Source organism: Monodon monoceros, unplaced genomic scaffold (assembly GCF_005190385.1).
Source record: "Monodon monoceros isolate NGI ecotype Baffin Bay Population unplaced genomic scaffold, NGI_Narwhal_1 Super_Scaffold_22, whole genome shotgun sequence".
In the NCBI taxonomy this organism is placed as follows: domain Eukaryota; kingdom Metazoa; phylum Chordata; class Mammalia; order Artiodactyla; family Monodontidae; genus Monodon; species Monodon monoceros.
In genome coordinates, this window is record NW_021703779.1 from 49,864,158 (window position 1) to 49,891,545 (window position 27,388).

At 45.8% G+C, this 27,388-nt stretch overlaps 1 protein-coding gene across 1 annotated transcript in view; it reads right to left on the bottom strand.

Moving 5' to 3' along the window:
• MSN (moesin) overlaps positions 1-19,304 on the bottom strand; it is a 67,942-nt gene extending 48,638 nt beyond the window's left edge. Inside the window, exon 1 of the mRNA XM_029240313.1 lies at positions 19,109-19,304. Coding sequence (XP_029096146.1) covers positions 19,109-19,120 — 12 coding nt within the window. The 5' untranslated portion in view covers positions 19,121-19,304. The remainder of the gene's footprint in view (positions 1-19,108) is intronic.
• Between the last annotated feature and the right edge of the window lie 8,084 nt (positions 19,305-27,388).

The window sequence follows — 27,388 nt, forward strand, 5'->3', positions numbered from 1 at the left end:
CTGTATCAATTTACATTACCACCAACAGTGCAAGAGGGTTCCCTTTTCTCCACACCCTCTCCAGCATTTATTGTTTGTAGATTTTTGGATGATAGCCATTCTGACTGGTGTGAGATGATATCTCATTGTAGTTTTGATTTGCATTTCTCTAATGATTAATGAAGTTGAGCATTCTTTCATGTGTTTGTTGGCAGTCTGTATATCTTCTTTGCAGAAATGTCTATTTAGGTCTTCTGCGCATTTTTGGATTGGGTTGTTTGTTTTTTTGTTATTGAGCTGCTTATAAATTTTGGAGGTATGCTAACACATATATATGGAATTTAAGGGAAAAAAATGTCATGAAGAACCTAGGGGTAAGACAGGAATAAAGACACAGACCTACTAGAGCATGGACTTGAGGATATGGGGAGGGGGAAGGGTAAGCTGTGACAAAGCGAGAGAGGCATGGACATATATACACTACCAAACGTAAGGTAGATAGCTAGTGGGTAGCAGCCACATAGCACAGGGAGATCAGCTCAGTGCTTTGTGACTGCCTGGAGGGGTGGGATAGGGAGGGTGGGAGGGAGGGAGATGCAAGAGGGAAGAGATATGGGAACATATGTATATATATAACTGATTCATTTTGTTGTAAAGCAGAAACTAACACACCATTGTAAAGCAATTATACTCCAATAAAGACGTTAAAAAAAAATAATTCCTAACCAGCCAACTGGAGAGAGTTAATGAATATCAAATGACATAATAATAATAGTGGTAAAAAGGGTTTTGACAACTACAATGCATATTGCAAATGTAAAGATTATCAGTATTAGTGTTGGGGACTTTTTTTTTGGTCCAGACATGGGTAAGTACAGCTAGGAACACTGAAAAATAATTGCAGGGCAATGCCAGCCAACCTATAAAGGGATTCCTTCAATTCACATCTGACAGGGTCATTTTAAACAGGGAACTACTTGGACAACAGGCAGCTACCCTCTAAACTTATAACTCCCTCCCAGATTCCTAACCAAAAAATTCCCTTTTCTGGGCTGCTCAACAGCTAGAGGTTCCAGCGGAACTTGCCCAGAGAGGTCTCTAGTAGTTCTTTCAAGATTTCTTCAGTCTTGTCTCTTTCTGACAAAGGCTAGATCCCAGCAGGGGAGGGCGGGATTGAGAACTGTTCCAATCCTCCCTGGAATAACAGTCCATATAGGGCAATCTCACACATGGTCTTTCCTAGCTCCATCCTTTGAATGGTTGCCTCTCTCCCAATCCCAGTCTTATAAATTTGTCACACCTGCCTGAGTTCATAGGCTGGAGGGATGGTCACAGAGGGCATAAATGATCTGCGAAGTAGAAGCCCATCATTTTCCTTGCTCCAGAAGCCAAAGTTCACCATTATTCTTTTGGTTAAGGTCAGTTATCCACATCAATGTAAGAATAATACCCTGTGCATAACTCAGCAGTAGCAATCTAACCACTTCGAGTTTTTTTTTTGGAAATATTTATGTAACTAACTATGTCTTGTTTGGACTATCAGAAGAGCCAAGGGAGTTTGCATTCCCTGGGCTCATATGGCTTAGGACAGGCAGTCCACACATAGCTAGGAGAAGAATGTTTTGTTATGGATAGTTGAGAGCCAATTATATTTCAATGCATCATTCATCCCAAATGGTCTATAAATGATCTGTTCCACAGAAGTGAACTTTTCCTGATAAGTGAGGCTTACCCTTTTAAGGATCATAACCATTCTTAATGGTGAGGTGAAAGCCTTTCATCCACTGAACACATTTTACTGCTTTTGTCAACAGAGGGTGAGAAAATATGATTTACGCTTCTCTGAGCACCTGAATCCTATATGCTTGATTTTCTATAGAACTAACATTCGAGGGCTTTTTAATGTATTCTTATCCAAGTTTCCCACCAGCACTGAGGATTATCATCCCCACTTTACCGATGAAGAATGGGAGGTTAAGGAACTTCCAAAAGGTCACACAGCTAATATGTGTTGAAACACATATCTTCCTACAAGCCTGACCTACAATAAATTCCTGAAGATACTTTGGATCCAAGCCTTCTCAAGTAGTGCAAGGAATTCTTTAAAATGTCATTCCCTTGCCCTTTTTAGAGTCTGACCTCAGAACCTTGCTCTCCCTGCCCCACAAGGATTCAGAAAGCTCCAATCACTCAATTTGCAGGCAGCTTCCTGTTTGTCTAAAGGGGAAGGAATAATGCCTGCAGTAGCCTGTAGTAGGCCTGGCCTAATCAAGGTCAACCTCTGGCGGCAGAGGCTCTAGGATTAAAGGCTGGGCAAGCATAAGCTCTGCTCCACCCACTGTGAAAGTCTGGGAACTAAGAAGACAAGAGAAGGGTGGGGCATGCCATGAGTGAGCAGAAGAGAGCCTGCATTTCTGGTAATCCTGCTTCTCCTTGCCTGGCCTGGCTTCGATCAGTACCCTCAATCTGACAAGCTTCTAAGAGTAGGAGTGGCCACTGGGCTAGATTTTTTTTTAATATACTGTGTACAGCTGACCCTTGAACAACATGGCTTTCAACTGTGCTGGTCCACTTATAAGCGAGTATTTTTCAATAAAAACGTACTACAGTACCACACAATCTGCAGTTGGCTGAATCTGTGGTTGGTTGGTTGAACATGCGGATGTCGAACCAGGGATATGGAAGGCCAACTGTAAAGTTATATGCAATTTCGACTGGCAGAACACGGTGGTGGTGGGGAGCCTATGACCTCCCTATTGTTCAAGGGTCAACTGTATTTATTTGTATTTCAAAAAACACTATCTTTCTCAGCTCTTCAACAGGATGCCTCAGCTATAGCTGAGCACTCTGCAAAATTCCACTTTTCTGCCACTTGGACAAGATCCCTGGTAAGTACGGGGTGAGGAGATTCTAATCCAGCTTCACTGCTCTTCTCTGGGGAAGACTGGAAAGGCATGTGCACACCAACAAAAAACACAGCTTCTTTCCTCAACCTCAGATAGCTATAGCAGCCAGAGGTCTTCTGAGGAACAGGGTTCTCAGTCAGGTACTGTTTGGAATCAAACTACCCCAAACTGGCAAAACCACAGAAGAGGGAGAGGGCCACGTTAAGCACAGAAAAGTGGTTTACCCTACCACAAATCACTCCACTCAGATCACTTAGGCATGGGTGAAATCACAGCAATCTCTAAATGTTGGGCCTACTGAGCTTGAAAAGAGGAACAGCTTTCATCATCCTATCCTTCATCCCAACAGAAGGGTCCACAACTCCCTCCTTCTCCAGAAAGCCTTCTCTCTCAGGCAGGCAAGCCCTTACAATGTTCTCTTTATTTTCCATTCAATGAAGAATATGAGCCCTTTTCATTTGTGAAACACTTTTAAGTGCTTTTAAGTGTTCCACCCACTTGATAATTTGATTATTAATGAGCCCATATAGATGTTAAAATCTGATTTGATATGAAAAGATGGCCACCACATAGTAAGTTTAAAAAAACAAGTTGCAGAACAGTATGGATTTATATTATGTGTGTATTTAAAGTTATATGTGTATAAATGCATTTAAAAAGGAGTCTAAGTTCATATAACTAACTAGGTCACATAAATGTTGGTTCTCTCTGGAGAATAGAGTCAGGGCAGAAAACAGGGGATTTTGTATTTTTCAGTGTTGTTTTATTTCTCACAGCAAATACGTATTAGTTTCACAATGAAAAAACACAAATCAAAAATTGTAAAATAAATAAAGTCTGGTTTTGTTTAAGTCTGCCCTACCAAAAAGCACTGACTATGTCTGTTTCTATTCTTCGTACGGTGTCTAGCTCAGCACTATAAGAACAGATGGAAAAAGTCCTTTAAAGACCAGATAACCTTCAGAGGCTCTTGCTATTTTAGGCCACCCAACCCTATCTAGTAAGCCTAAACCTATACCTCCTAAATGCTGGCCACACCCCTCTCTCAAGGGAATGTGTGGGAGGAAGAATACCTCCTATTGCTCCCCAAATTAGCCTACCTTGACTAAAACAGGCCGAATTCTGCAAAGATATGCAGTCTGGGACCTAAGGCAGCCTGGGTGATGGTGGTGGCAGTGGTGGTGACAACAGCAGCAACAGCAGAACACGGCTGCGGGGTGCCCCAACATGATGATCTACAGCATTTCCCTGCTGTCCTTCTCTGGCCCTACCCATCTCTAAGCAGAGGAGCCAACTCAATCCTTAAACCTTGGGAGTACAAACCTCTCAGGATTAGATTACACAAGGCAGTCCTGCAATGCTGGCCATGCCACAATGAGCAGCACACATACAAAAAAAGTAAAAAATTTTAAAAGCTGGGTAATGCTTCAACTTTGTACTCTAGGGCCAAACTCTGGGTTGCTTCACAAACGCAGATAGAAATGCTTGCACGGCTACCTGTTAAAATCCACTAAAAACTTTGATTTGAATATTCTCCCTTGGTGTGAACACTACTGCATTGTGTGAAGACATGGGAAAAGGGAATGGAAATTAGCTATGAACAAGCTGGTCACTCACACACAGGTAAACAGGTTCTTCAAGGCGCACAAGAGGGAAAACTCCTCCCCATTTCTTGGCACTACTTAGCTCCACTCTGCCAGGGCCCAGCTGGGTCCACATTAGGTAATTTCCAGTGGGTCCCTGAAATTGTTGTTTGGCTTTCTAGTAGACCTAGCCAAAGGAGTCTGTGCAAGACAATTCCAACTTGACAATAGTAGCTATTAATATATTTATTCAACAAATATTTGTCGAGCACCTCCTCTATGTCAAGCACTGTGCTAGGTACTGGGGATAAAATGGGAAACTGTCCCTGTTCTCAAGAAGCTTACATCCTCAGTGGGCTAAGCTGATAGAATGAAAACAACACACTCCTGAGAGTCTTGGCTTAAAGACTTGCTTCTGCCCCTGACTCTCTACATGACCTTGAGCAAGTCTCTTCACCTTGTTGTGTTTTACAGTTGACAAAGATCTTCCATAGATTCAGGTAATTTGCTTCCTTTATAAAACATAAAATTCTGGGGTGGATTCGGGGTTTTCAAATGGCCAGGACAGCAGCAAGAAGCCATGGGTAGTATGTGGAGAAAATAAAAGTCACACTAGATGGAGAAGAATCTCTATCCAAAGACCTTGAATGTTCCCCATGAGCTATTTGCCCAAGACAGGTGGGATGGGCAGGCCTTTGAAGAGCATATAGTCAGTGACAGACACAGAGTCCTGTCCTTCTAACAGTACATGGCTGGTTAGAGGCCAGAAGGCCTGAAAGGTGCCCAGTTTCACTGAAGCTTCTATAAGTACTTCCACCTCCAGCTGAAGAGACATTAGGAAACCCTCTACTCTAGTACCACTCATTTGTTGCTAAAGAGCTGAAGAGAAGGTGGTACCTCCCTCCCTGGCCACTTGTGGCCATTTTTTAGTAGGGCTGTACTGGGGCCAGTTGGAGCCATGCTGCCCAGGTAAGTGGGGAGATAGGGACTTCCCTGCATACCTCCCACTAAAAGCATCAGGTTGTGGCGCACCTATGGGAATGCTTGCTCGGGGAAACTCTAGCATCTGACGTTATGGGCTCAGAAGCTTGATGAGCAACACACATAGAGCAGAACTTTAAAAGGCCAACTGGAACAAAAATTATAGGGTGTCATGGACCTACCCTCCCTCCCCTGTGCCCCACACCTCACAGAGCACTTCCAGGTGCATTAGTGCCCGGATCTTCACCATAACCCTAAGAAGTAGGGTGCTATTACCCTTTCCATTTTACAGATGGGAAATCGAGATCTGGAATGGTTTGAGAAGTCTACTCTGGTGTGTCAAGGCCAGCAAGACTCTCTCTCAGGGCTCTCCACCCTATAGGTGCTAATGCATCTTCCCTTCTCCAACGTGTATTTTCTCTATTATCAGTACCTAGTATGTCCTACCAGGTGCTCATCCAACACTGTTGGATCCCTTGCATACATTACTGCTGCTTCCCCTTCTCCATGTCTGTCACTGACTATGCACTCTTCAAAGGCCTGCCCATCCCTAACCATCTCCACAACAGCCCCTTCTTGAAGCAGGAGGAGTTAGAAACTTTCAAATCCACAAGTTTACTAAAGGAGAAAGCATGGGAGCCCAGGTGGCTTCAATACCACATGGTAAGTATCATAACAGAAATTCTTACAAGGTACAGTGGGCACACAGAAGATAGTACAACTAATACTACCTGGGAGTATTAAAGAAAGTATCCAGTGGAGGTGTCATGGAGTGAGGGGAGGGGAGGAAGAGACACTTGACATTTCAAGTTGAAAGAAGAAACATATGCTAAAGCTGAAAGATATAAGAGGTACGGCTTACTTGGGGAAACTTAATCCCACAAAGCTACAGCATAGCATACATGTGGGGCCAAGTGGGACCTGAGTCTGGAGAGAGAGCTAGGATGGAGCCTGGTATCAAAGGGCTCTCCATATATACCATGCTAAGGGGTTTAGATTTTCTCTTGTTCACATTCACTGCAGTGTTATAAATACTGGCAAATGCTGGGAGTAATCTAAATGACCGGCAAAGGGGGAATGGTTAGTAAATTATGACATAGTCATTGGATGGAATTTTGTAAAGGCATTAAAATGTTCATTTTTAAAAACTAAATAGCATTTACCTAAGTTTTTAGTGATATGTTAAATAGGGATAAAGAAGTAAGATTTTTTATGTACAATACGATTATACCATGGAAAACTAAGGTACATATATGAGATGTGATGAGAAATACACATAAACAATAACTGCTATGTTAAAATGGTGGACTTATGGAAGATGTCCCCCTCTATTTGCTAAACTCTGTCATATGCCATGTTGGGTTTTATAAAAAGGAGAAGTATAAAAATAACCACTCTTCTTCTATTTGACTCCTCTTTCCTTCTCCCCTTCTCTCTCCTCTACCGGTTTCCCTACTCTCCCTCACCAACAGCATTTCTAATCTACCAACTGTGACTGGAATCCTTAACAACACATGTGAGGCCCCTAGGAAGGAAAGGCTGCCAGCAAGGTGGCTACTCCAAGCAGCAAGTTCCTGCATGGTCCAGAGGCCGTTCCAGCTCAATGCTGGAGAAGAATCTTCCACCCAAAAGCATTGTCCAGCTTTACCCAACTAAGTCTTCTCTGATTAAACTGCCCTAAGAACTTATTCCCAAAGGAAAGAAGACAGACGCCAAGAAGACTTCTATCTTGCCCTCACTCCAGGAGGCTCAGGGCAGGTGAAGATCACGTTCATGGCCAACTCCTAGGTGGTTGATATACAGCCCGGGATCCTTGTACAAAATGTTAGTGAGGAGGAAGAAGAAGGGTGAAAACAGATCCAGCCAAGGGCACACCATCTCCAGGAACTAGCTTATGCCTCATCAGCCTATCACTCCCTCATGGGAAATTCAGAAATCCCTCCCCTTTCATCTACAGGTCTAACACCACAGGAAGCCATATTCACAAAATGCAGGATAAGTTGAAGGCTGAACACTAGGCCTATGGCAATCTCCCTCACTAGAAATTTCTCCCCTTCACTCCACCCAAGACCACATCACCTAGCTCTCCCGATCCAAGGGCAACAAAGGCACCGGTGACTGACAGAAGAAGGGGAAGGGGAGCTTAGCAATTTAAGACTCAGCCAAAAGCAATTTCATAACCCTAAGGAGAGGGATGTTGTGGGGGAAGGGAGTAGAGGAAGTCAAATCTCATCTGCATTTCAGTTTTGGTTTGTTTCTTGGTCTTCTCCTTCCCTACTGGAACAATGACCAATTCAAGGGTCTTCTATTCTTCCTGGAGTCACCAATGACCCAAAATAGCCAGCAACTGTACTCTGCAGGCTGAACTCAAAGGCCCCACCCCCAAGGCACTCAGTTAACAGTTGTCTCTCCAAGCCAGGATACCCATGGCAAGCTCTGTGGTAGGTGGATCTAATATGCCTAAGGAGAACTCACTGAAATAGAGAGGGCTACTTACACTTTGATAGCTGGGGGGGAAATGACACTCCCAATACCATTCTAAAGAGGAAAGAGCAACTTCTCCAAATAGTCACTGTTCTCTGTTCTGTTACACTCTTTCCAAGAACCTCTTACTATCTTCTTAAAGACTAGGCACAAATAATCAGAATGTCAGAAAAAGCCAATGTTCTCATTTTACAGATATGAAAACTAAGGCCCATAAAAGTGACCTGCCCAAGGTCACACAGGCAGAGACTAAAAACCAAATATCCTGATTCGGTCTGTTATTCTTTTTGTTGTACCATTTCTACTCAAAAGCATTTAAAAAAAAATTCCAGACAAGTGCTCCAAGCTGTGTCAAAAGCTAAGCTCTTCTAAGCTAGGGCTAGACAGCTCAGGACTGGAGATAAGAGGCAGAGGGACGCTGGATGCAGCCGGCTCAGGAAAGTCAATTGAGAAGCCTAGGCAAACGAAAGGCACACGTAAAGAACTCAGCAACTGGAAGGCTTTACTTACTCCTAAGGAGTAATTTCAGATGCTGAGAGCCCAACCGCGCCCCACCCCACCCCCACACTCTGAGCCTTTCCAGGCTGAGCAAGACTACTCTTAGGCTATCAGAGATCTAAGTAAGAAGCTAGAGGGAGGTGACCAGGCAGAGTAAGGAGGGCAATGAGAGATAAGAAAGCAGGGTGGAGAAATCACAGTCATTCCAAAGCTCTCTCATCTTCCTCTCTCCTTTCTCACTGGCCCCCACCCTGGCCCCAACAAAGAGCCTCACCTCCTGCTCCAAACAAAACCCAAAGAAGGAGAAAATAAAAGTTTGCAGATGGCACTATGTAAACATGAGGAAGGTGTTCCCTGTACCAAAGAAGAACAAGGCACTAGTTGAGGTGGCAAAGGCATTTGAGGGGGGAAAATATAGCCAAATAAGGCATACTTGACTGGTAAGGAATCATCAGGAAAGGTTCCAGAAGCTGACGTCGCAGGGAGGAAGCCTTTAGTCATTGGTTTCCTCTGGCAACTGGCCTAAGGCCAGGCGGCAAACTCCCAACCTTAGGAAAATGCCCAGGCTATGGTAGAAAGAAAGGCAACTAAGGCTAAATTTTCCCCAGGCCCTCTTCAGGTCCTGCTGGAGCACCTCTCCAAGTACCAGCAGAGGGGTGTAGTATAACCCTGAAGCAAAGTGGCAGATGTCCTCACCAAGCATATGCTAGATTGGCCAAGGCCCAGGTGCCAAGAAGAGTAAGGAACCTGAGGAAAAGGGCTCTACTCCAGTTATATATTTCTGATATTGTTGGTATTTTCAAGTCAGAGAAAAGAAAAATTCAAACATAAAATGTTAAGTTACTTTTGCTCTCAACAAGGGAACTTCTATGGGTTAGTCAATCTCCCAGGAATATCTGCAAGGATAATTGGAGAGACGTTTGGCTCACTTAAAACCCTTGAAGATAGCAAAGATTTGTACACCTTAACTAAAGACAACCAAATTGGCTATTACCTTGACCCCCACCCTCCAACTGCATACCACAGTTTAGTCAACCCCAGTTAAAGATTACAACAGGTATACAACAGGTATATAGGAATACTCTTGGTATACTTCATCTAACCTTCAGGCTGAGATTTCTGAAAAAGGACAGGGGTGTGGGAGGGGTGAGGGGCAGATTAGACCAAAACAGTAAGATCAGGAACCTTATCTAAATATACTTCAGTGGAGAAAAACGAGCCTTGACCTTTCCCAGGTATTTAAGGGAGGCCAGGACTAAAGATAGGGAAGGAAATGCTGACCAAGCCCGATAGGTATGCCTTATTCCCCCTCCTATCTGCCAAATAAATATCCAGGAAAGGATTTCTCAGGATTATACTTTGTTACGTATGACCAAATGCCCAGATCTCAACTTTTCTCTCATTAGACCCGGATTGATACCCTGCCCACACAAAATATCTACCAAATTCCCACATAGAACGGTCCCCAGGGACAGGAAGAAACTTCAACCTTTGAAGTCACCTATCACAGGAGTTACCTGGCAAAGCATTACTACTAAGCAAACACAGTGGTAGGTCACCATACCAGTGGCCTAGGAGCTAACTCAACACTTACCTTATGCCACAACAAGCCCACTGAAAGGAGCATCAAATCTGGTTCTGTCATCAGGCACAGCCGAAGAGCTGTGCTTTGAAAGTTACCCAAAAGTTCTTTCTTCAAGTTTAAGGCCCAGATGCTCCAGCTGGGTCCTGGCCAGAAAATTCCACACTCTTCAACCTATCACAATCACACATGAAGAAATCCTCCCCTCATTTACATCCTTTCTCAAATACCTATGTCATAGCAAAGCCACTGAGAGAACTAAAAGCTGGTTTTAGGCTGCTGACCTAAAGAGAGTAATCACTAAGCTCTATTCCTTGGTTTAGCTCACATGGAAACATGAAGGAAGGAGCTGCTCACATACCCACTTGGGCAACAAAGACAACAAAATTTGTTTTAGTTAATTCACCGGATTCTGGAAAACCCAAGGTAGAGTCTCCCCCAACAGACTCCTTCAGAAGGGGTTTGCCAGTTGAGACAGGACTGTTGGCTCCAACTGACCCTATAAAAAGCAACTTGGTCTATGCTGACATGTACTCTGTGGCTTGTACAATCCACAATCCCTTCGAACAATCAGCACATCAAGCCTTCCTTCATTTCAGACAAACTCATTTTCAAGAGAACACTGGCATAGTGCCACTTGGTTTACACCCACATACCAAAACTACATCACTGTCCCACCCAGAAAAGCCACTGCCCCCAAGTGTACACATCCTCTAAGGCCCTGATCATGCCCCAATAAACTCCCTTCTTCTCAAAATCTATAGAAAATGTCATGTACACACTTTTGTCAAACTGTTTTTAAGTGAGTTAGCCCTAAATCTCCAGTTAAATAGGAGATCTATGAAGGCAGCAATTGTATCCTCCATTCATTTATTTGTATCCCTTATAGTAAATAGTACCTAGTAACCACTCAAATAACAGTGAGAATGCAGCTGCCTGCCTTCATTCTTACCATCCTACCTAGCACAGGGTTGGGCACATAGTAGTTCCATAAATAATAATAACTAACATTTGCATAGCACTGATTAGATAGATGCTAGGCACAGTTCTAAGCACTTTATAGGAATTGCCCTGTTTAATCCTTACAACAACCCTACGAGATAGGTACTACCATTATCTTCACTTTACAGTTGAGGAAAATGAAGCACATAAGTTAAGTAACTTGCCCAAGGCTACAAAACTAGTTGGTCACAGAGCTGGGATTTGAATCCAAGCAGTCTGGTTCTAGAGTTTGTGCTTTTCACCAGTACTCTATGTTCCCTTTCTATAAAGGCCTAAAAAGTCCTTTTTTTGGCTAGCTACCTTCATCAGCCTTGGCCTACAAAACCTAAAGGTGAGTAGTGAGGGTTGAGGCCACGACACTCCAGTCTGTATTCAAATGGTTGCAAAGCAGAAAATAGTGTCGCCAAAGTGGAAGAAAGTACCATAATATTCACCTAACTCAAGGAACAAGACAAGCTGGAGCACTGAGTCAGAATACAAAGAGGTCAGAGCTCAAAATTTTAAATGGCAAAGAGAAAGTGGGGAACTTGGGTGAGGGGCAGGCAGGAAGAGAAAAAAGTCATTTTGAGGCCCCAGAAGAAGTGAGTCACCCGCTGACTGAAACTTGCTACAGCAGAAGCTATTTAGGGGAACTCCACTGTGGCCATATTGTTAATGTAATCACCACAGAGCCAATTCTCTGGACGTCTGTGTCCCATGGATGAAAAGAATCATCCTTCCAAGTCAGGCAAGTCCAGTGAGAGATCACTAACTTGGGAATCAGGAAAGCCAAGTTCTCCTTTCAAAACTGTTACCGAGGGACTTCCCAGGTGGTGCAGTGGTTAAGAATCCACCTGCCAATGCAGGGCACACGGGTTCGAGCCCTGGTCCGGGAAGATCGCACATGCCGTGGAGCAACTAAGCCCGTGCACCACAACTACTGAGCCTGCACTCTAGAGCCCATGAGCCACAACTACTGAGCATGCATGCCACAACTAACGAAGCCCATGTGCCTAGAGCCCGTGCTCCACAACAAGAGAAGCCACCGCAATGAGAAGCCCACGCACCGCAATGAAGAGTAGTCCCCGCTCGCCGCAACTAGAGAAAGCCCGCGCGCAGCAACAAAGACCCAACACAGCCATAAATTAATTAATTAATTAATTGGTAAGGATAATCATAGCTATCATAAAAAAAAAACCTGTTACCAACTTCATGTGATCCTGAACAAGCTGGCTAACCTTTCCAGGTATGAATATGGGAAAGAAATAACTCTACTCAATAAAGACTCTTACTGGGACGTCCCTGGTGGTCCAGTGGTTACAAATCCGCCTTCCAATGCAGGGAACGTGTATTTGATCCCTGGTCAGGGAATTAAGATGCAACATGTTGCAGGGCAACTAAGCCCGCACACTGCAACTACTGAGCCCACGCGCTCTGGAGGCCGTGTGCCACAACTAGAGAGAAGCCCACACTCTGCAACGAAGAGCTCATGTGCTGCAACAAAAGATCCCGCATGCCGCAACTAAGAGCCGACATAGCCAATAAATAAATAAAAATATATACATATATATATTTAAATAAAGACTCTTAAAACTGTGAAGTCTAGCCTCAAGCAGGAAAACATAGCTAGTCTCCTCTCCTTACCTCCCTTCAGTGCACATATCTACTTTCCACCACACTTTACAGCCAAAGCAAAACACTTACCTTCCTGGGAAGTGCTACAAAGAATCCCAAAAGCAAGGTCAGAGCCTGAACCATCTCAATTATCTCCATACAAAGTAACCTTTGAGATGAGCTCTACATACTCAGAACCACTGCTCTTCCCAGGACCATTTTAACACTATGGTCAAGTCACCCACAGCACAAAGGGCGAAAACACTGAGCACACTGCATCAAGTGCCATTTAAAAGGCAGACATTCAAAATTCCTCCCCTAATCTGGGACCAGGCAAGTTGGATTTTAGTCATAGCCTTATTACCAGTTCATTCAAATTACTTCTGTTTCTTGGGCTTTGGTATCCCCATCTAAAATATAAACTAAACTTAAACTACAAAGTTTAAGGCCAGCTGCTTTGCTCTGTGATTCAACACTCCTGTGAGAAACCCAGACCACTCAGAACAATCAGCTAAAAGGGAAGCTTAAGGCTAAGGAAGCTCTTGGTCATCGTAAATACAGATGCATTTGAAATGCTGCACCCCACAACAGCCAGCCTTCAGCTCATTGGTGATAGATACCTTAGGAGGTCGGTTTATGCCCACCAGCTCCTCACTGTCTACCAGTATATCTAACTACCACACAGGTTAAAAGTAAACTTGAAATATAACTCAGTAGCTTCCTGGCCTCTCAGCGACAGGCAAGGAGAAGAAATGGGGGGAAACCCAGGAGGTTTTCTGAGTGTTTGTCTGAGGCTCTTCAGTCAACCCACAGCCTTCACAACATAGTCTCAGTTGGTTTCTTTCTTGTTCCTCAGACATAGCCCATAGACATAGGCCGTAGTCTGTAGCCTCAAGAGGAAACGGCCAAGAACACTCATGCCAGTGTTCATGTCAGAGCTACTAATGAGAAAAACCAATTCCCAAGCTAGAAACTCTCTATTCTGAACCCAGTACCCAGGAAGAAACAGCACTCCAGAGGTGTAGGGAGACAAGAAGATACAGCAAGTGCTGTTGAACTTTGTATTCTCAGCATAGCCTAGCACACTGCCTGGTACAAAGAAGGCACTCAAATGTTAAGGAAAGGATGTCTGAAGGAATAGACGTACCAATGGGAGGCTTGAGGTTGTACCATCAAGGCTTTCAAGAACATCAGTACTGGAAGGGTCCCTAGAATGTATCTATTACTAGTACAGTTCTCTCATGACAAGCTGGAGAGACTGAGGGCCTGAAGAAAGACCTTGCCTAAAGGCCCACTTCATTTAGATCACTTTACTGAGGACAGGGAAGATGTTCTTCTTACATGGAAAGAGAAGAAGAAAAATTATCAGGTCAGTGTTACCTGCCGTTTCCTAACACCCACCTACCAAATCAATGGAGTCCTGAGCTAACCCTCCAAGTGACTGCTCCTGCACCACAAACCAGAACCTGGAATTGAAAAGTTTTTCAGCTCTATCAAGCATTAAATAGGAGGAGGGGGGCTTCCCTGGTGGCGCAGTGGTTGGGAGTCTGCCTGCCGATGCGGGGGACAAGGGCTCGTGCCCTGGTCTGGGAGGGTCCCACATGCCGCGGAGCGGCTGAGCCTGCGCGTCCAGAGCCTGTGTTCCGCAGCGGGAGAGGCCGCAGCAGTGAGAGGCCCGCGTACAGCAAAAAAAAATAGTCTTCCTTTAAAAAAAAAAAATAGCAGGAGGAATGAACAGCAAAACCAGTCAGTCACGACAAGACCACCTCCTTCACTTGACCAACAGACTTCCCCAAAAGAGATCACCTTTGTACTGCTTTTTCTTCGGGGGAAGAAGAGTAGAGTGAGGTAGCAGGGAGAAAATATCATGAGTTAGGAAAGATATACATGATAAACTCAGTTCTATCTTTGAAAGATCAGAAACAGACTGTTCCCAACCTGTAATGATGCCAATTTTCAGCAACTCTAGCCGTGAAAGACCCAATCCTAGTAGTGTTGGTAGACAGATATTCTCCCTTCTGGGGACCTTGAGTTTTGAAATTCCAGTGACGGGGATTCCCAGGAAACTACAAAGGGACCTAGATATCCTGTTGCCAAGTAACACTTAGAAAAGATTTCAGAATAAATGTAGCTGTCAACTCATCTCATCCCTCTAGACAGAATTGGAATTGGAGTCAGAGAAACAGACCAGATGACCTCTAAATGTCCCTTCCAGCTCCACCATTCAGTAAAGCAGTCTCCTGAGAGAAGGAAGAAAGAGAAAAGTAAGAAGAATACCCTCAAGGGCTTCCCTGGTGGCACAGTGGTTGGTAGTCCGCCTGCCAATGTAGGGGACACGGCTTCCATCCCTGGTCCGGGAAGATCCCACATGCCGCGGAGCAACTAAGCCCATGGGCCACAACTACTGAGCCTGCACTCTAGAGCCCGTGAGCCACAACTACTGGGCCCACGCACCACAACTACTAAAGCCCATGAGCCTAGAGCCTGTGCTCTGCAACAAGAGAAGACCTCACAATGAGAAGCCTGCACACGGCAACGAAGAATAGCCCCCGCTCGCCATAACTAGAGAAAGCCTGCATGCAGCAACGAAGACCCAACGCAGCCAAAACTAAATAAAATTTTTTTTAAAGTTTAAAAAAAAGAACACCCTTAAAACAAGCTATTGTTACAGGCAGCTAGATAATAATGAAGAGTTAGCAGACTTGTGATCAATACCATCTCTGTCACCCACTCATAGAGCAACCTTCCCTTCTCCAAGCCTTATATAGAGTATAGATTAGTTGGTACCTTCGAGGGTCCCACAAAGGCTCTCTTGCCACACTAGCCCCTCTCTTCCCAGAGAGCTATTCAAGGAGAAGCCTAAAGGAAATCCCCAAGATGGTTCCTGCTCTATCATCTAAACTTTCACAGAGGGCCAAGTGAACTGGAGAACCGAAGAAGTGGACAAATGCAGGATCCAAAGAGTAGTCTCTCTCACATAACCTCCATTCCTGATCCTTTGTCCACCCCTGAAGTCTACAGGCAGGGAAGGGTTAAGAGACTGATATTCTGCCTCCTATTCAGCAAGTACCACTTTAGTGCCACTCGAGTGGCTCAAGTAATGCTAGGAATGGCAGGAGAATAAACAGTCCACACAGCCCCTGTTAAAGTTTAGCTGAATGCAGACCCAGAAGCCTTCAGATACTTCAAGGAGCTGGACTCCTTACATCTGCTCACATGGATGGTCCCATCAATGACCATTTGATCACCTTTCCCCTGACCTGTTGAGCTAGAGCTAAAAACTTAGCAAACTGAAGAGGTTTTACGAAGACTGATCCTCTAAGTCCCAGATTCAAATCCTAGCTTCACTACTGATTTGCTGCATCATTCTAGGTCAGTCCCTCCTATCTGTGGGTCTCAGTTTCGCCATCTATACAATGAGAACAATTGGACTTGACAATTGTGAAGAGCCTTTTCGACTCTAGTAAACCAAAAACTCAAGAACACCTTGAAAATTCAAAACAATCACTTTTTAGGGAATCCAAAAGTCCCAAAGACTTTGTGATCTAAAAAAGCTAAAGAGGGTAGGGAGGGGAAAAAAAACTTTTTTTTTTGTTTTACAACTGTCTTATCATCATCACAAAGTATAGACAGTAGTTAATAAACTTCTTCATTCTGGCTACTAAAGCAGACTCAGGAAACTGGCAAGTAGAAGCACAGAATCCAAGAACTGGTTGGGGGGATGGGCATGTAGAGGGGCATGTTTTAACAGATTTAAAGGTAGCTGGGTGACTAAGGGAGAAAATTGGCTGTAAAAGTGAAACTAACCCTAGACAGACTGTAGATATCGTTCATATGAATGAATGGATTTGATTTTTCCACTACCTTCCCTATCTGTCATACTCCAGAAATAGCCTAAAGCACACTAGTTTAGAAGGAATTTTTTCTCTTCATTAAAGTTACTAGCTGGTATGCAGTGAACTAGAGTGTGCCCCTGGATGCCTCAGCATTGGGATAAGGAATGAGAAGAGTAACATGAGGCACTTTGTGACACCTCAAACTCTCACCAGGAGACCACACAAATGCCAACCTTGGTTACTTTGCCCAAATCATCCACTTCCTTTTATCTGAGGACCAGAAGTCCTGAGAATAGGGGCCAATTTGCTTTGAGCAAGAGAGGGGGCTCAACTTCAAAAATCCTTCACTGAGTGAGAATAGAGGGTCAATGGAATGAGCATCAAAAAGCACAGACCCCGATCTTGGTTCTGTCACCATGTGCCCTTAGGTGGTAAGTCCTTTCCTGTTAGGCCTAAATATCCTCATTAGTTGAGAGAGAGAGGGATACTAGATAGTGTCTGAGATCCCTTTCAGGTTAAGATTCTATGGTCTTAACGGGCATGATATAGTTGTTTCTCCTAAAAGTTGACCATTCCTTACTTGGGACAGGTCCCATTGCCCAGGTGGGTGTCGCCCAGGTGGGCTCAGGAATTTCGTAACCATCGCAACATGGTGGGGAGGGAGATTAAGAGTCAGGTAGGGGGTGTAACGCTGAAACTTTTTCAGGCAGGGTCGTCCTTTGTCCTTGAAGCACCATTGTCCTTGGAGCACCACAATTCCTTGAGCCAAACAGCATAGGAAATTCTCCAAATCTGCCAGTCTATCAAAATTCAGCCCTCTCCTTCCAACATGATTCAAGTTTCAGTCAATCTGTATAAAACTACTTTCAGTATTCAGGTACTTTCAGTACCCTAGGCCTGACCTCAAACAGCTCATACTCCAATCTCTCCACAGCAGGAAAAAGATCACCATGCTGTCTTCTTTGCCACTTTTGACTGAGATAGGATGGTTTAGATAACTTTGAAATAATTTCCAGGCCCATTAAGTTGCACGTAAATAAGAGATATCTCAGGATTGAACAGGAGACATATCACTAAAGAAAAGCGGTTGTGGGGCACAGTCTATTCCCAGAGATCCACCCACCTATTTAGGCAAAGCCACATCTGAAGAGGAGTCAAAGAGTCAACCACAGAGAGATAAAGCCAAAGAGAGGCTCCTGGAAGGATTTTTATAATCCTCTGTGATAGCAGAGACTGCCCTCCCCCCTTTTCAAAACCATTCTGTCTCACTTTGTGTGTATGTGGGGCGGTAGAGGGGGGTGTGTGGAAAAGCCCCATGTCATAAAACCATTAGCAACTGAAAAGAGAGAGATGGTAGAAGTACACACTTGTTGAAAACTTGGTGTTTTTGAAGGACAGGTTCTGGAAAGGCAACAATGACTTCGCAGTAAGGCTGGAACACAGCAATGTGGCAACTAAAGCTCAGCACACACCAAAAGAACTGGGCCCCCCACTCTTCTCTTTCAGGGACCCTCAGTCCTTCTCAAGGCTACTAGTCACTATCTCAGCTCTACAAGGCTCAGGCAGTCCTAGGGAGAGGGGTCTGGGATAACTGCATAGCCTAAGCCAGTGCAACAAGTTGCCTGGCCTAAGGGACTCAAGCCAGGGTGGTCACCCAGCTTTCCTGAGCAAGGGAAGAGCCTCAGCAGCCATTTGGCATGACTTGCACAAAAGCAAGCAGGGCTCATTATTCAGGCACACCCCTCCCCCCTCCCTCCTGGGCATCCGGCCCCCCCTAGGCCCCACTCCCAGGAGGCTTCTTCTCTTCTCAAAACAGCCAGTAGGGTGGAGACTAGATCCTTAGAAGCTACCACCACCCTAGAAAGGTGTGGCCCCACTGGAGAGTCCACACCTCACAGAATAGTACGGAGTGAATAGGAGGAAATAGAGAGCCAGTAAGTAATGGGAAAGGCAGGGGTTTGGCGAGTGGAGAAGAGGAAGAAACCAGTCTTCTCCCCGACCCGCCCCCCACCGCGCGCGTCCAGCCCGCCCCGCCCGCAAAGTCTTCTTGCCTCCCTTCAGACTGGTGCCTAGTGAAGTGTTAGCGCTCCCGGTTAAGACCAAGCGGCCTCGATGAGTCTGTCCACAACTCTCTCCTCCCCTCCTAGTGGGAAACAGCTGAAGCCGCCTGGGGAGGCTGTGGGAAAGGTGAGTGGGGTTACGGGATCCGCCCTGAGCAGCTCCCACCCTCCTCCTTGCTTCTCGGTTCGCATGGCCCCTCCTGGTCAGTGGCTGCCTCGCCCCATAAAAGCGCCAATTCCTGGACTGGGGTAAGTGTCCTCCTCCGAACCAGAGTCCTCTCCCCTGCGCCCAGGGCCCGTCAGGGGTAAAAGCAGACCTTGGGCCCCCAAGGAAGCCTTCCCTACTGTGGCAATCCAAACACAAGGAACTAGAATCTTTGAAAGAAACCGGCCCGCCCGGCCCACACTTCTATCCCTGGACCCCTTTACCCGCGAGGGCGCGCCAGACCCGGACTCCACTGCCGCCCCTCCCCACGCCTGGCCTCGGCGGAAGGCGCGGCATCGCGAGCGGACGCGCGGCTGCCCAAGTCCCCGGCCATCGGCGAGGGGCTATGAGAGTCCGCAAGAGCCCCCGGGGTCGGAAGCGCCCATCCCCGGCACTCACCGTCTTGGGCATGGTGGCGGAAAAGGCGGCGGAGTTGGTGAAGTTTGGCTGGGAGCTGTCGGACGGCGCTGAGAACGCAGTACACACGGCTCGGACTCCGGGTACTGGGGGTTCGGACTGGGTCTCTCGCCAGCGTCGGGGCGACTGCTCCGCTTCCTGCTAACGGGCCACGACTTCACAAACCCCACCCAGGAAAGAGCCGCCCCCGTCGCACCGCCCGCTCCTTTATGTGGCCCGGCTTCCGCACCGCTCCCCGCCCTCGCGCCCGCCTTCTAGCCGGCCGCGGGCCTCGCCCCGCCCAGCCCAGCCCTGCCCTGCCCTGCCTGGCCACACCAGCTACTCGGGGGACAGGCTGGGCCTGGGCGCCCCGGTGGGGGCTCTCACCCCTCACCTGGGCCTCCCTGCCCCTCTCCCACCCCCTTCACGGCCCCTGGCCCTCAGCATCCGGGCCATTCGGCCCCACCCCCAAGTAGGGCTGGGCCCTAGGCCGCACCCTGGAAAGAGGCTTACAGCTCTGACTGCAACTTTCCACTAATGGGGAGCTCACTACCTGTCAAAACTCTCCGTTCCTACTCAAGACGGCTCTGACTCTCAGAAAGTTCTTCCCGTGTGTATTTGAACTCCTCTGTGGCTCCGCCTATGGATCTCAGCTCTGCTCCCTGAGACAACACAAATCCTCTGCTGTCCCTAACTCCTCAGAAGTCTGAAGATCCCATATCCCCCTGAAACTTCTTTTCTCTTGGCTAAACTGCCTCAGCTTCTCCAACACTTCATCGATTCTCTTCTGTAGGATTCTATATCGCTTTTCCCATCATATTTCAACCCCATCCTTGCTCAATCCTCATTTTTATCAGAATTGGGCTCCTTTTTCCCATATCTGTCTCTATTCACTTTCCTTCCTACAAATCCCAGTCTCCACTTTCTTCAAATCCTGATCCTATAGCCCCCACAACACATTCACTGATACCTGATTCACTGTCTGATAATTCCCCCAGGTTAGATGCACCCCCAGTCCACTCCTTTGAGATATGTCTGCCAGCACCCTTTCTGCTTCTTGTCAAGGTCACAGAATCCCAGGATAGAGGTGTTCTAGACTGTAACAGTCATCTAGTTAAGCCTGAGCTTTAGTTTGAAAGTGATGGGCCATAGTTCTTTTTTCTACTATCCACTGGTAATTGTGCAGAGGCATGGTCTGAGTATTCTTTGTGAGGTAGGGTAACACATACCTCAGGGATGATGAGCCAGCTTGGGGCAGTGAAAAGGATATTTGAGAGGGATGGTCGGGACACCTGGATTTTAGTCATAGCTTTGCCATTAACTCACTCTCTGATCACTGTGTAGCCTTGGGTAAGTCCCTTCCCCTCTCTGGGCTTGAGTTTCCCCTTCTGTAACAAGAAATGGCTGAACTCCTGGGCTTCCAAGGTCCTTTCCCACTCTGACATTATAAAAGGATAACAAAGGAAGTAGACTTCCTAGGACAATAGATGAGTCTAGCAGGGTTGCATAAAGACTGGCCTTGCATTTGCTCTCAGGAATCAGCAGTCCTATTCACTACTCTGCTTTCCCAGCTCAACAGGGTCCATGCATCAATGTGCCTCAGCTTCTCTCAGTGCTGTCAAAATCCATTGATATGTGCTAGGGAAAACAGAGTTCCCTGCCCAGACCATTTTCTGGAGCTGAGCAGTTGACCCAAGGAAGAGCAGCACTCCCCAGAAAGCCTCAGCAGCATGGGTAGCAATGGCATCAATCACATTCCTTGACATTGTCATGGCCTTTTTCTCCCAGGAGTTCAAGGAAGTCACTGATTCCCTCATTCATATTCTAGAGCTCACAGGGGCCTGGAACTAGGCTAAGTGCCTAAAGCGGGAGGAGAAATTGATTGGAAACTCCAACTTTCATTGTCCATCCTGGAAAGTGGAAACCCCCTGTGTGTCATTCCCCACATCCCATGCCAACACACCCCCTGCTCCAAACACAGACACATAAGAGACCTGATTAGGGAGTGTCAAGCATCTGAACACAGTATTAAAAGGGAAAAGAGACACAGGAGTTCAAGTGAGGGAAGGGAAGTCAAAAGGTAGGGAAGCAAGGCGGTTGATGGAAAGAGGGGCTGAGAGAGGAGGTGGTTAGCCCCCTGGGGAGAAGGGTGGGGAAATGGGAGGAGACTGTTTAGTCTAGCCCCCATTCAGGTCAAGGGAACTGAGGATCCAAAAGAGGAAAGAACTTACTCAAGATCGGGCAACTAGTGTGGAGAATGGATTCAGGGGTAATAAAGAAGACAAAGAGCTCAGTTAAGCTGTTTCTGTAATACAAGCAAGAATTTTTGAAGGCTAGAATCAGAGGAGTAGTGCTGCCGCCACTTCACCAGACAGAAGTTTGTTATGGTGATTATAGTCAAGCAGCTGGACATTGCTTGAAGGTTAGACTTGAAACCTCCTGGCTAGGAGGGACCCATATTTGATATCTCTATGTCTCCAAAGCAGAGCAGAGGCAGCTGAGGTGCCCTCTTGTTCTTCAAGATGGCCAGGGAAACACACCTTTGTTTTTACCTCTTTGTAAAATACTTCATGCCTATATGGCCAGAACTAATCTCCCTCACCCACCCCACACCCTACCATGATCCCATGTGAATTGAGTTAGCTCAATCTTCTTGGGGCCAGAGTAATCCCAATACTTAGCTTTAGACATGATGAGGTTTATGCCAGTGTTTGTAGAGAGAAGACATGGGAGTAAGGGCTAAACATCCCCACATATGTTGGCTGGGTGAGGGAAGTAAGAGGTATGAAGATACTTGGGGTTTTTTTTGTTTGTTTGTTTTTTGTTTTTAATAGTGTGCTCGGGGCACACTATCACCTATTCTGCCTTTTATTAATTTTATTTATTTATTTTTGCTGTGTTGGGTCTTCGTTTCTGTGCGAGGGCTTTCTCTAGTTGTGGCAAGCGGGGGCCACTCTTGATCGCAGTGCGCGGGCCTCTCACTATCACGGCCTCTCTTGTTGTGGAGCACAGGCTCCAGACGCGCAGGCTCAGTAGTTGTGGCTCATGGGCCTAGTTGCTCCGCGGCACATGGGATCCTCCCAGACCAGGGCTTGAACCCGTGTCCCCTGCATTAGCAGGCAGATTCTCAACCACTGCACCACCAGTGAAGCCCAGACACTTGGGTTTTTAGAAGAGCCGAATTCAAAGTTCAAGGAGGAACAGGCAACTATTTTTCAAGCAGTAAAGCTAGGTGAGGGGCAGTGCAAGGACATTCTGAAGCTGGAGTCCAAAGAAGCTGGGGTGGAGGGGGGGATCTGAATCAGGGGGTGGGAGATACAAAAGGAGAAATCTGACCTGTGCTTTAGGGCCATACATGGGTTCAAGTGGAAAGGCTCGGGATTCCTCGGAGGCTGGGACTGTTCCAGAGCTGCCCCACATCTGGATGTCAGAGTCAAGGAAATGGCAAGCAGGAACTGAGTAAGGCTGATTTATGTGAAAGCCTATGCCAAGCTCAAGAGAGAAATGAGATTGGACTTGTAATCACTTCCCACTCAAGATATAAGCTCACTGCAGTAAAGAAGCTTCTGCATTCTAAATGGTATTCCTCTTTCAGAGGACACAATAGTGCAGGAGAGGCAATATCAGAGAGGAACTGGGTAGGGTGCAGTCCTGAATCCCAAGAATACTTTGACTAAAGAAGCATTCCTCCCCAATCCATTGGATGGTAACAGTTAAAAGTTCCCCTTCACTCAGAACTTTCTGAGGGCTGCTTTTCATTTTCATCATTGTTAGAAAGTCCTTCTTTACATCTAAATTAGATCTCTTCTGCTTCACTCCACACAATTGCTCTTGGCTGATGCTTGGGTAAGGAATTAACTAAGCCTCTAAGTTGCTCTTCTCCTTCATTCATAGAAGAGAAATTTAACAGAGAGGTGAGGACAAACATAAGCTTAAGGCTATGCACTCAGAGTCCTTCTCTCTCTCTCTCTCTTAATTCCCCTGGATCAGCAGCCCAAGCACTAGGCTAGCTGTGCTCTTTACACAAACAAGAAAATAAGCAGAAGGATATACTCTTGTCTCCCCAAAGGTAAGAGGTCCTCTTGTCATAATATGGCTGAGAGTAAAAACTGCAGCAGTAAAGAAGTCTTGCTTTTAACCATCCTCAATCTTCTGCCTACTTCTTGGAAACAAAAGCTAGGGTTTGGTTTAAAGAAGAGAAGGTAACATTAATGAGGCACTTATCATGTGCTGAGCAGGGGGGAGGCCGTTTCAATACCTAACAAGAACGTTTAAGGGTAGAAATGAGGAAATTTAGGGTCTAAGGAGTTATCTAAAAGTCACACAATTTGTTGTTGGTGGGACTGGGATTTGGGGCCCGGTCCTGTGAGTCCAAGGTCCACCTTCTTTCCACCAGCCTGACCTGTGACCTTCTCAGTCCCTAGCTGTGACCAGGCAAACCCGAGGAAGGAGATGGGTTTTAAGATTCATATCACCCCTGCACTTCAGTGGTCAGACTAGACAGCTTGAGAGAGTGGGTGTGTAATAATAATAAACAGTGGTAATATGGCATCTTGCCAATATAAAGTGCCTGGGAATATTTATTATTAATCCTACAAATGGACCACAGTGAGAGGGAAGAGAGTTTCTGTCTGGCTTTTCCTCTTAGTAGTAAGGCTGGAAGCTTTTTGAGAGCTTCCCCCAGCCAGCCAATATCAATTCAGTTTGAGCCAGTGCCATCTTGGAATGTGAAATTAGCCCTGCAGAGAGGGTCTCCCAGTGGAGTCACTAGCTCCCAGCCCTACCCCCAGCAGCCAGTGACCAGCAACCACACCTATGTGTCCGGTCTGCCTATGGGGCCCAAAGAGAAAACAGCCCGCTGAGCACATGGCCCTTCCTTCTGTGAACAACCCACAATTCAAACTCAATACACTTAGAAGGAAACTATCCATCTGTCCATCCTACCATGCCTCCAGCGGTGACCAGGTGCCTGCTGGGTGCCCGGTTCTATGTGAGGCTCTGCAAGGGGTACTCACCCTCTTCCTCCCCAGGAGCTCTCCTCCCCAACCGCTCTGTGTTTGTTGGTGGTTTTGCTGTTAGCGCCGTCCTTTGTATGCGCGATGTCGTCATCTTTAACTCCCCTCTGCCTTCCCCCCTACCATCTGATCACCAAGCCCTGCTCTCTGTCTGTCTGTCCTTCATAGCTTCTCTCCCTCCCATCGCTGCTGCCAGTGCCCTAGGTCAGCCCTCACCGACTCTCCCTGGTCTCCCTGACTCCAGGCTGCCCTACCCAGGCCATCCTCCACATGGTCACCATGGTGATCTTCAGAAATGCAGCCTTCACCTGTGCTCAAACACGTCAGATGACCCCCTCCACCCAACACACACACACTTAACCTTTGCAGGCTTCTCTTGCTTCCACAGCTGCTCAGCACAGCCCTTCCGCTCGAGCCAGGCTACTCTCACCGCATGCACACAGCCCAGTGTGCTCCCTCTTGTCTCTGCACAAAGCCTTCCCTTGATCTCTCCTGCCCTCCTTGTGCTCTCTGCCTCCCCCCAGCTCCTATAGTCCCCAGGTCTGCATTGCTCATCTGGCCTCCCGCCCACATTCTGCTTTGTCTTGTCAGCTGCTGCTTTTTGTTTTCTTTTCCTCCATTCCAGGCTGGGCTGTAGTTGTCCCTCAAAAGGGATCACACTTTGTGTTCCATGCAGAAGGAGCACAGCACACTTCCAGGCATATCTTTAGAGCTCAGGATAGATTGCTCAGCTAAAGAGAGGGATCTACTATTCTCATGTCCAACCCTAGAGGCCTATCAACTGGTATTATGTCCAGATTCTCTGAAGGCCCAAGTTCCCCCTTACACTGCCTCAAATTCTCCTGTTAGGAGACAAGACCAATGAATAGAGCCTTCTATTCCTATCTCATTACTCCTCCCCCCATTCACAGCTCTATTTGTGAGGGTGCGCTGGGGGTGTGTGTGTGCATGCGCCAGCTCTACTACCAGTCTATCTTAGGGAAACACTCTATTGTTCACAAAGAGGCATCTATAAGGACATTTACTACAATACTATAATAATAAAAAGAAACAACCTAAATGTTCATCACTATGGGACTGACTATATACATGGTATAGCCATACAACAGGATGTTATTCAGCCTTTTAAAAGGAGGAACTACTATGAAAAGACTTTTTAAAAAATCTACTCTGAAATCACAGAACAGTTTGAATAGTATGATACCATTTATGAATTAAAATATCTATGTTTTTATAAATATGTTTGTAAGTCCCCAGAAAAGGGGAAAGATGCACATGAAATTGATACTAGTTGTTACCTCCGGAATGGGGACTGGGATTTTAGAGGAGAGTAAAGGGAGAATTTTTCCTTCTTAATATATATATTTTTATACTATTTGAGTTTTTCAATGAGCCTGAAAGAAAGAAAGAAAGAAAGAAAGAAAGAAAGAAAGAAAGAAAGAAAGGTGAGTAGGAGGAGGAAGAAGAGAAGGAAGAAAAAAATCTGGGAGGGAATGTGGATAGGTTGGGCAACAGAGTCAGGATCCAAAAAGTTTATGACAAGCCCGAGTGATGGTAAAGCTTAAAAGGATAACAGATGTAAAGGTTGTGCTTGGGTCCAAATAATCACCTTGTGAGGAAAAGATGGGAAAGATGTGACTTAGCAGCAGTATGGCTAAAAAGACCTCTGAGGTTTTACTTGTTAATAAACTACGTGAACGTTAGCAGTGAGCTGTGGCTGCCAGGAGAGTTAATTCAAACTCAGAAGGCTAATTTTTAGGGGGAAGGGGACAGTCCTGCCTTTTGCTTCCCTGGTCTGAGCTCATCTGATGACTGTATCCTTCTGTGCACCCCTCTTTAAGGGGGAGACACACACACTGGGGTATATGTCCATGTGAGCTAGCTGGGGAGAGAGCTGGGCCCAGGACACATGAATAGTTGGAGGATCTGAGGTTGTTTGACCTTGGGAAGATTCAAGGGGATGTTGTCTATGTCTTTGGACTGCTAAATGCCCACCTTAAGAAAGAAGGAACAGACGGGATCCATATGACCCCAAAGGGCAGAGCTCAGAGAAGGCTATGATGGATGCAAGGAAGAAGGTCCTTATGGTCATATCTCTCTAAAACTGGAAATGGCCACTCAATGAATACTGAAGTCATAATTGGAAGTGTGTGAGCAAAGGTTGGATGACTACACACTGTGGGTGGTTGAAGAGGAGATTGCTATACTCTGAGAGTCTATGAAACCAGCATGTTAAAAACCTTCAAGTAAAAACAGGGCTATTTTCAAATCATTATTTCATTTACTCCTAAGAAAAACTTAGGTAGACTTAGGTAGACAAAGTATGTATCAATCCTTATTTGACAGATAAGGTAACTGAAATTCAAAAAAGTTAGGGCACTTGGCCATGATCACACTACAAGTAAGGACTTGAAATTAAGCCATTTGACTTTATTATTCATCCATCCATTTTTTAAATTCATTCAGAAAATGAGTGTGTGTGTGTGTGTGTGTGTGTGTGTGTGTGTGTGTGTGTGTGCTTATTATACACAAGGCACTGTACTAAGCCCCAGGGATATAGAAATGAAAAGACGGAAGAAATCCCCACTCTCACAGAGCTCATTGCCCGGTGGGAGAGACAGAGAAGAAACATAGAAATAATGTGTTCTTTCCACTACTCCCCACATCCTAAGTGTTGAGGTATAGGGATCAAAGGTTTCATCTCAGCAGGGCCAATTGAAATCATTGGCCCGTCATGGAAAGCTCCTATGCTCTGTAAAAGGAGCCCATAGGTGAGTGGAAAAGGAACAGAAGGAAGGATAACTCATGGGTTTGAACAGACTCTTCCCCTCATTACTGAGGCCTCCATAAAAGTGCTGCTCAGCACCTTCTGCTGGTGGCTTTATGCATTTATATATATATTAAGCCATTTGACTTATTATTCATCCATCCATTTTATTCATTCAGAAAATGTGAATGCATATTTGTAGCATATAGAGATAGGCATATATGCAGCAAGATAGCAGCATGAATTTTTGTATGTGTATGGGAGAGAGAAAGAAAGCACCACATAGAATGCAGCATGAGATAGTATAAAAGAGCACTGAATTTGAAGCCAGAAGACTGGGTTTTAGCCTCAGTTTTGCCATTTACTAGTTCGATAAATTTAGGCAAATCAATTGATTAACCCCAAGCCTCAGTTTCCTCATCTGTAAAAATTGAGGTAATAATAATTGATACCTTCCAGGATTGTTGTCAAGAAGATATATAAGGTTGAACATGAGAAGTA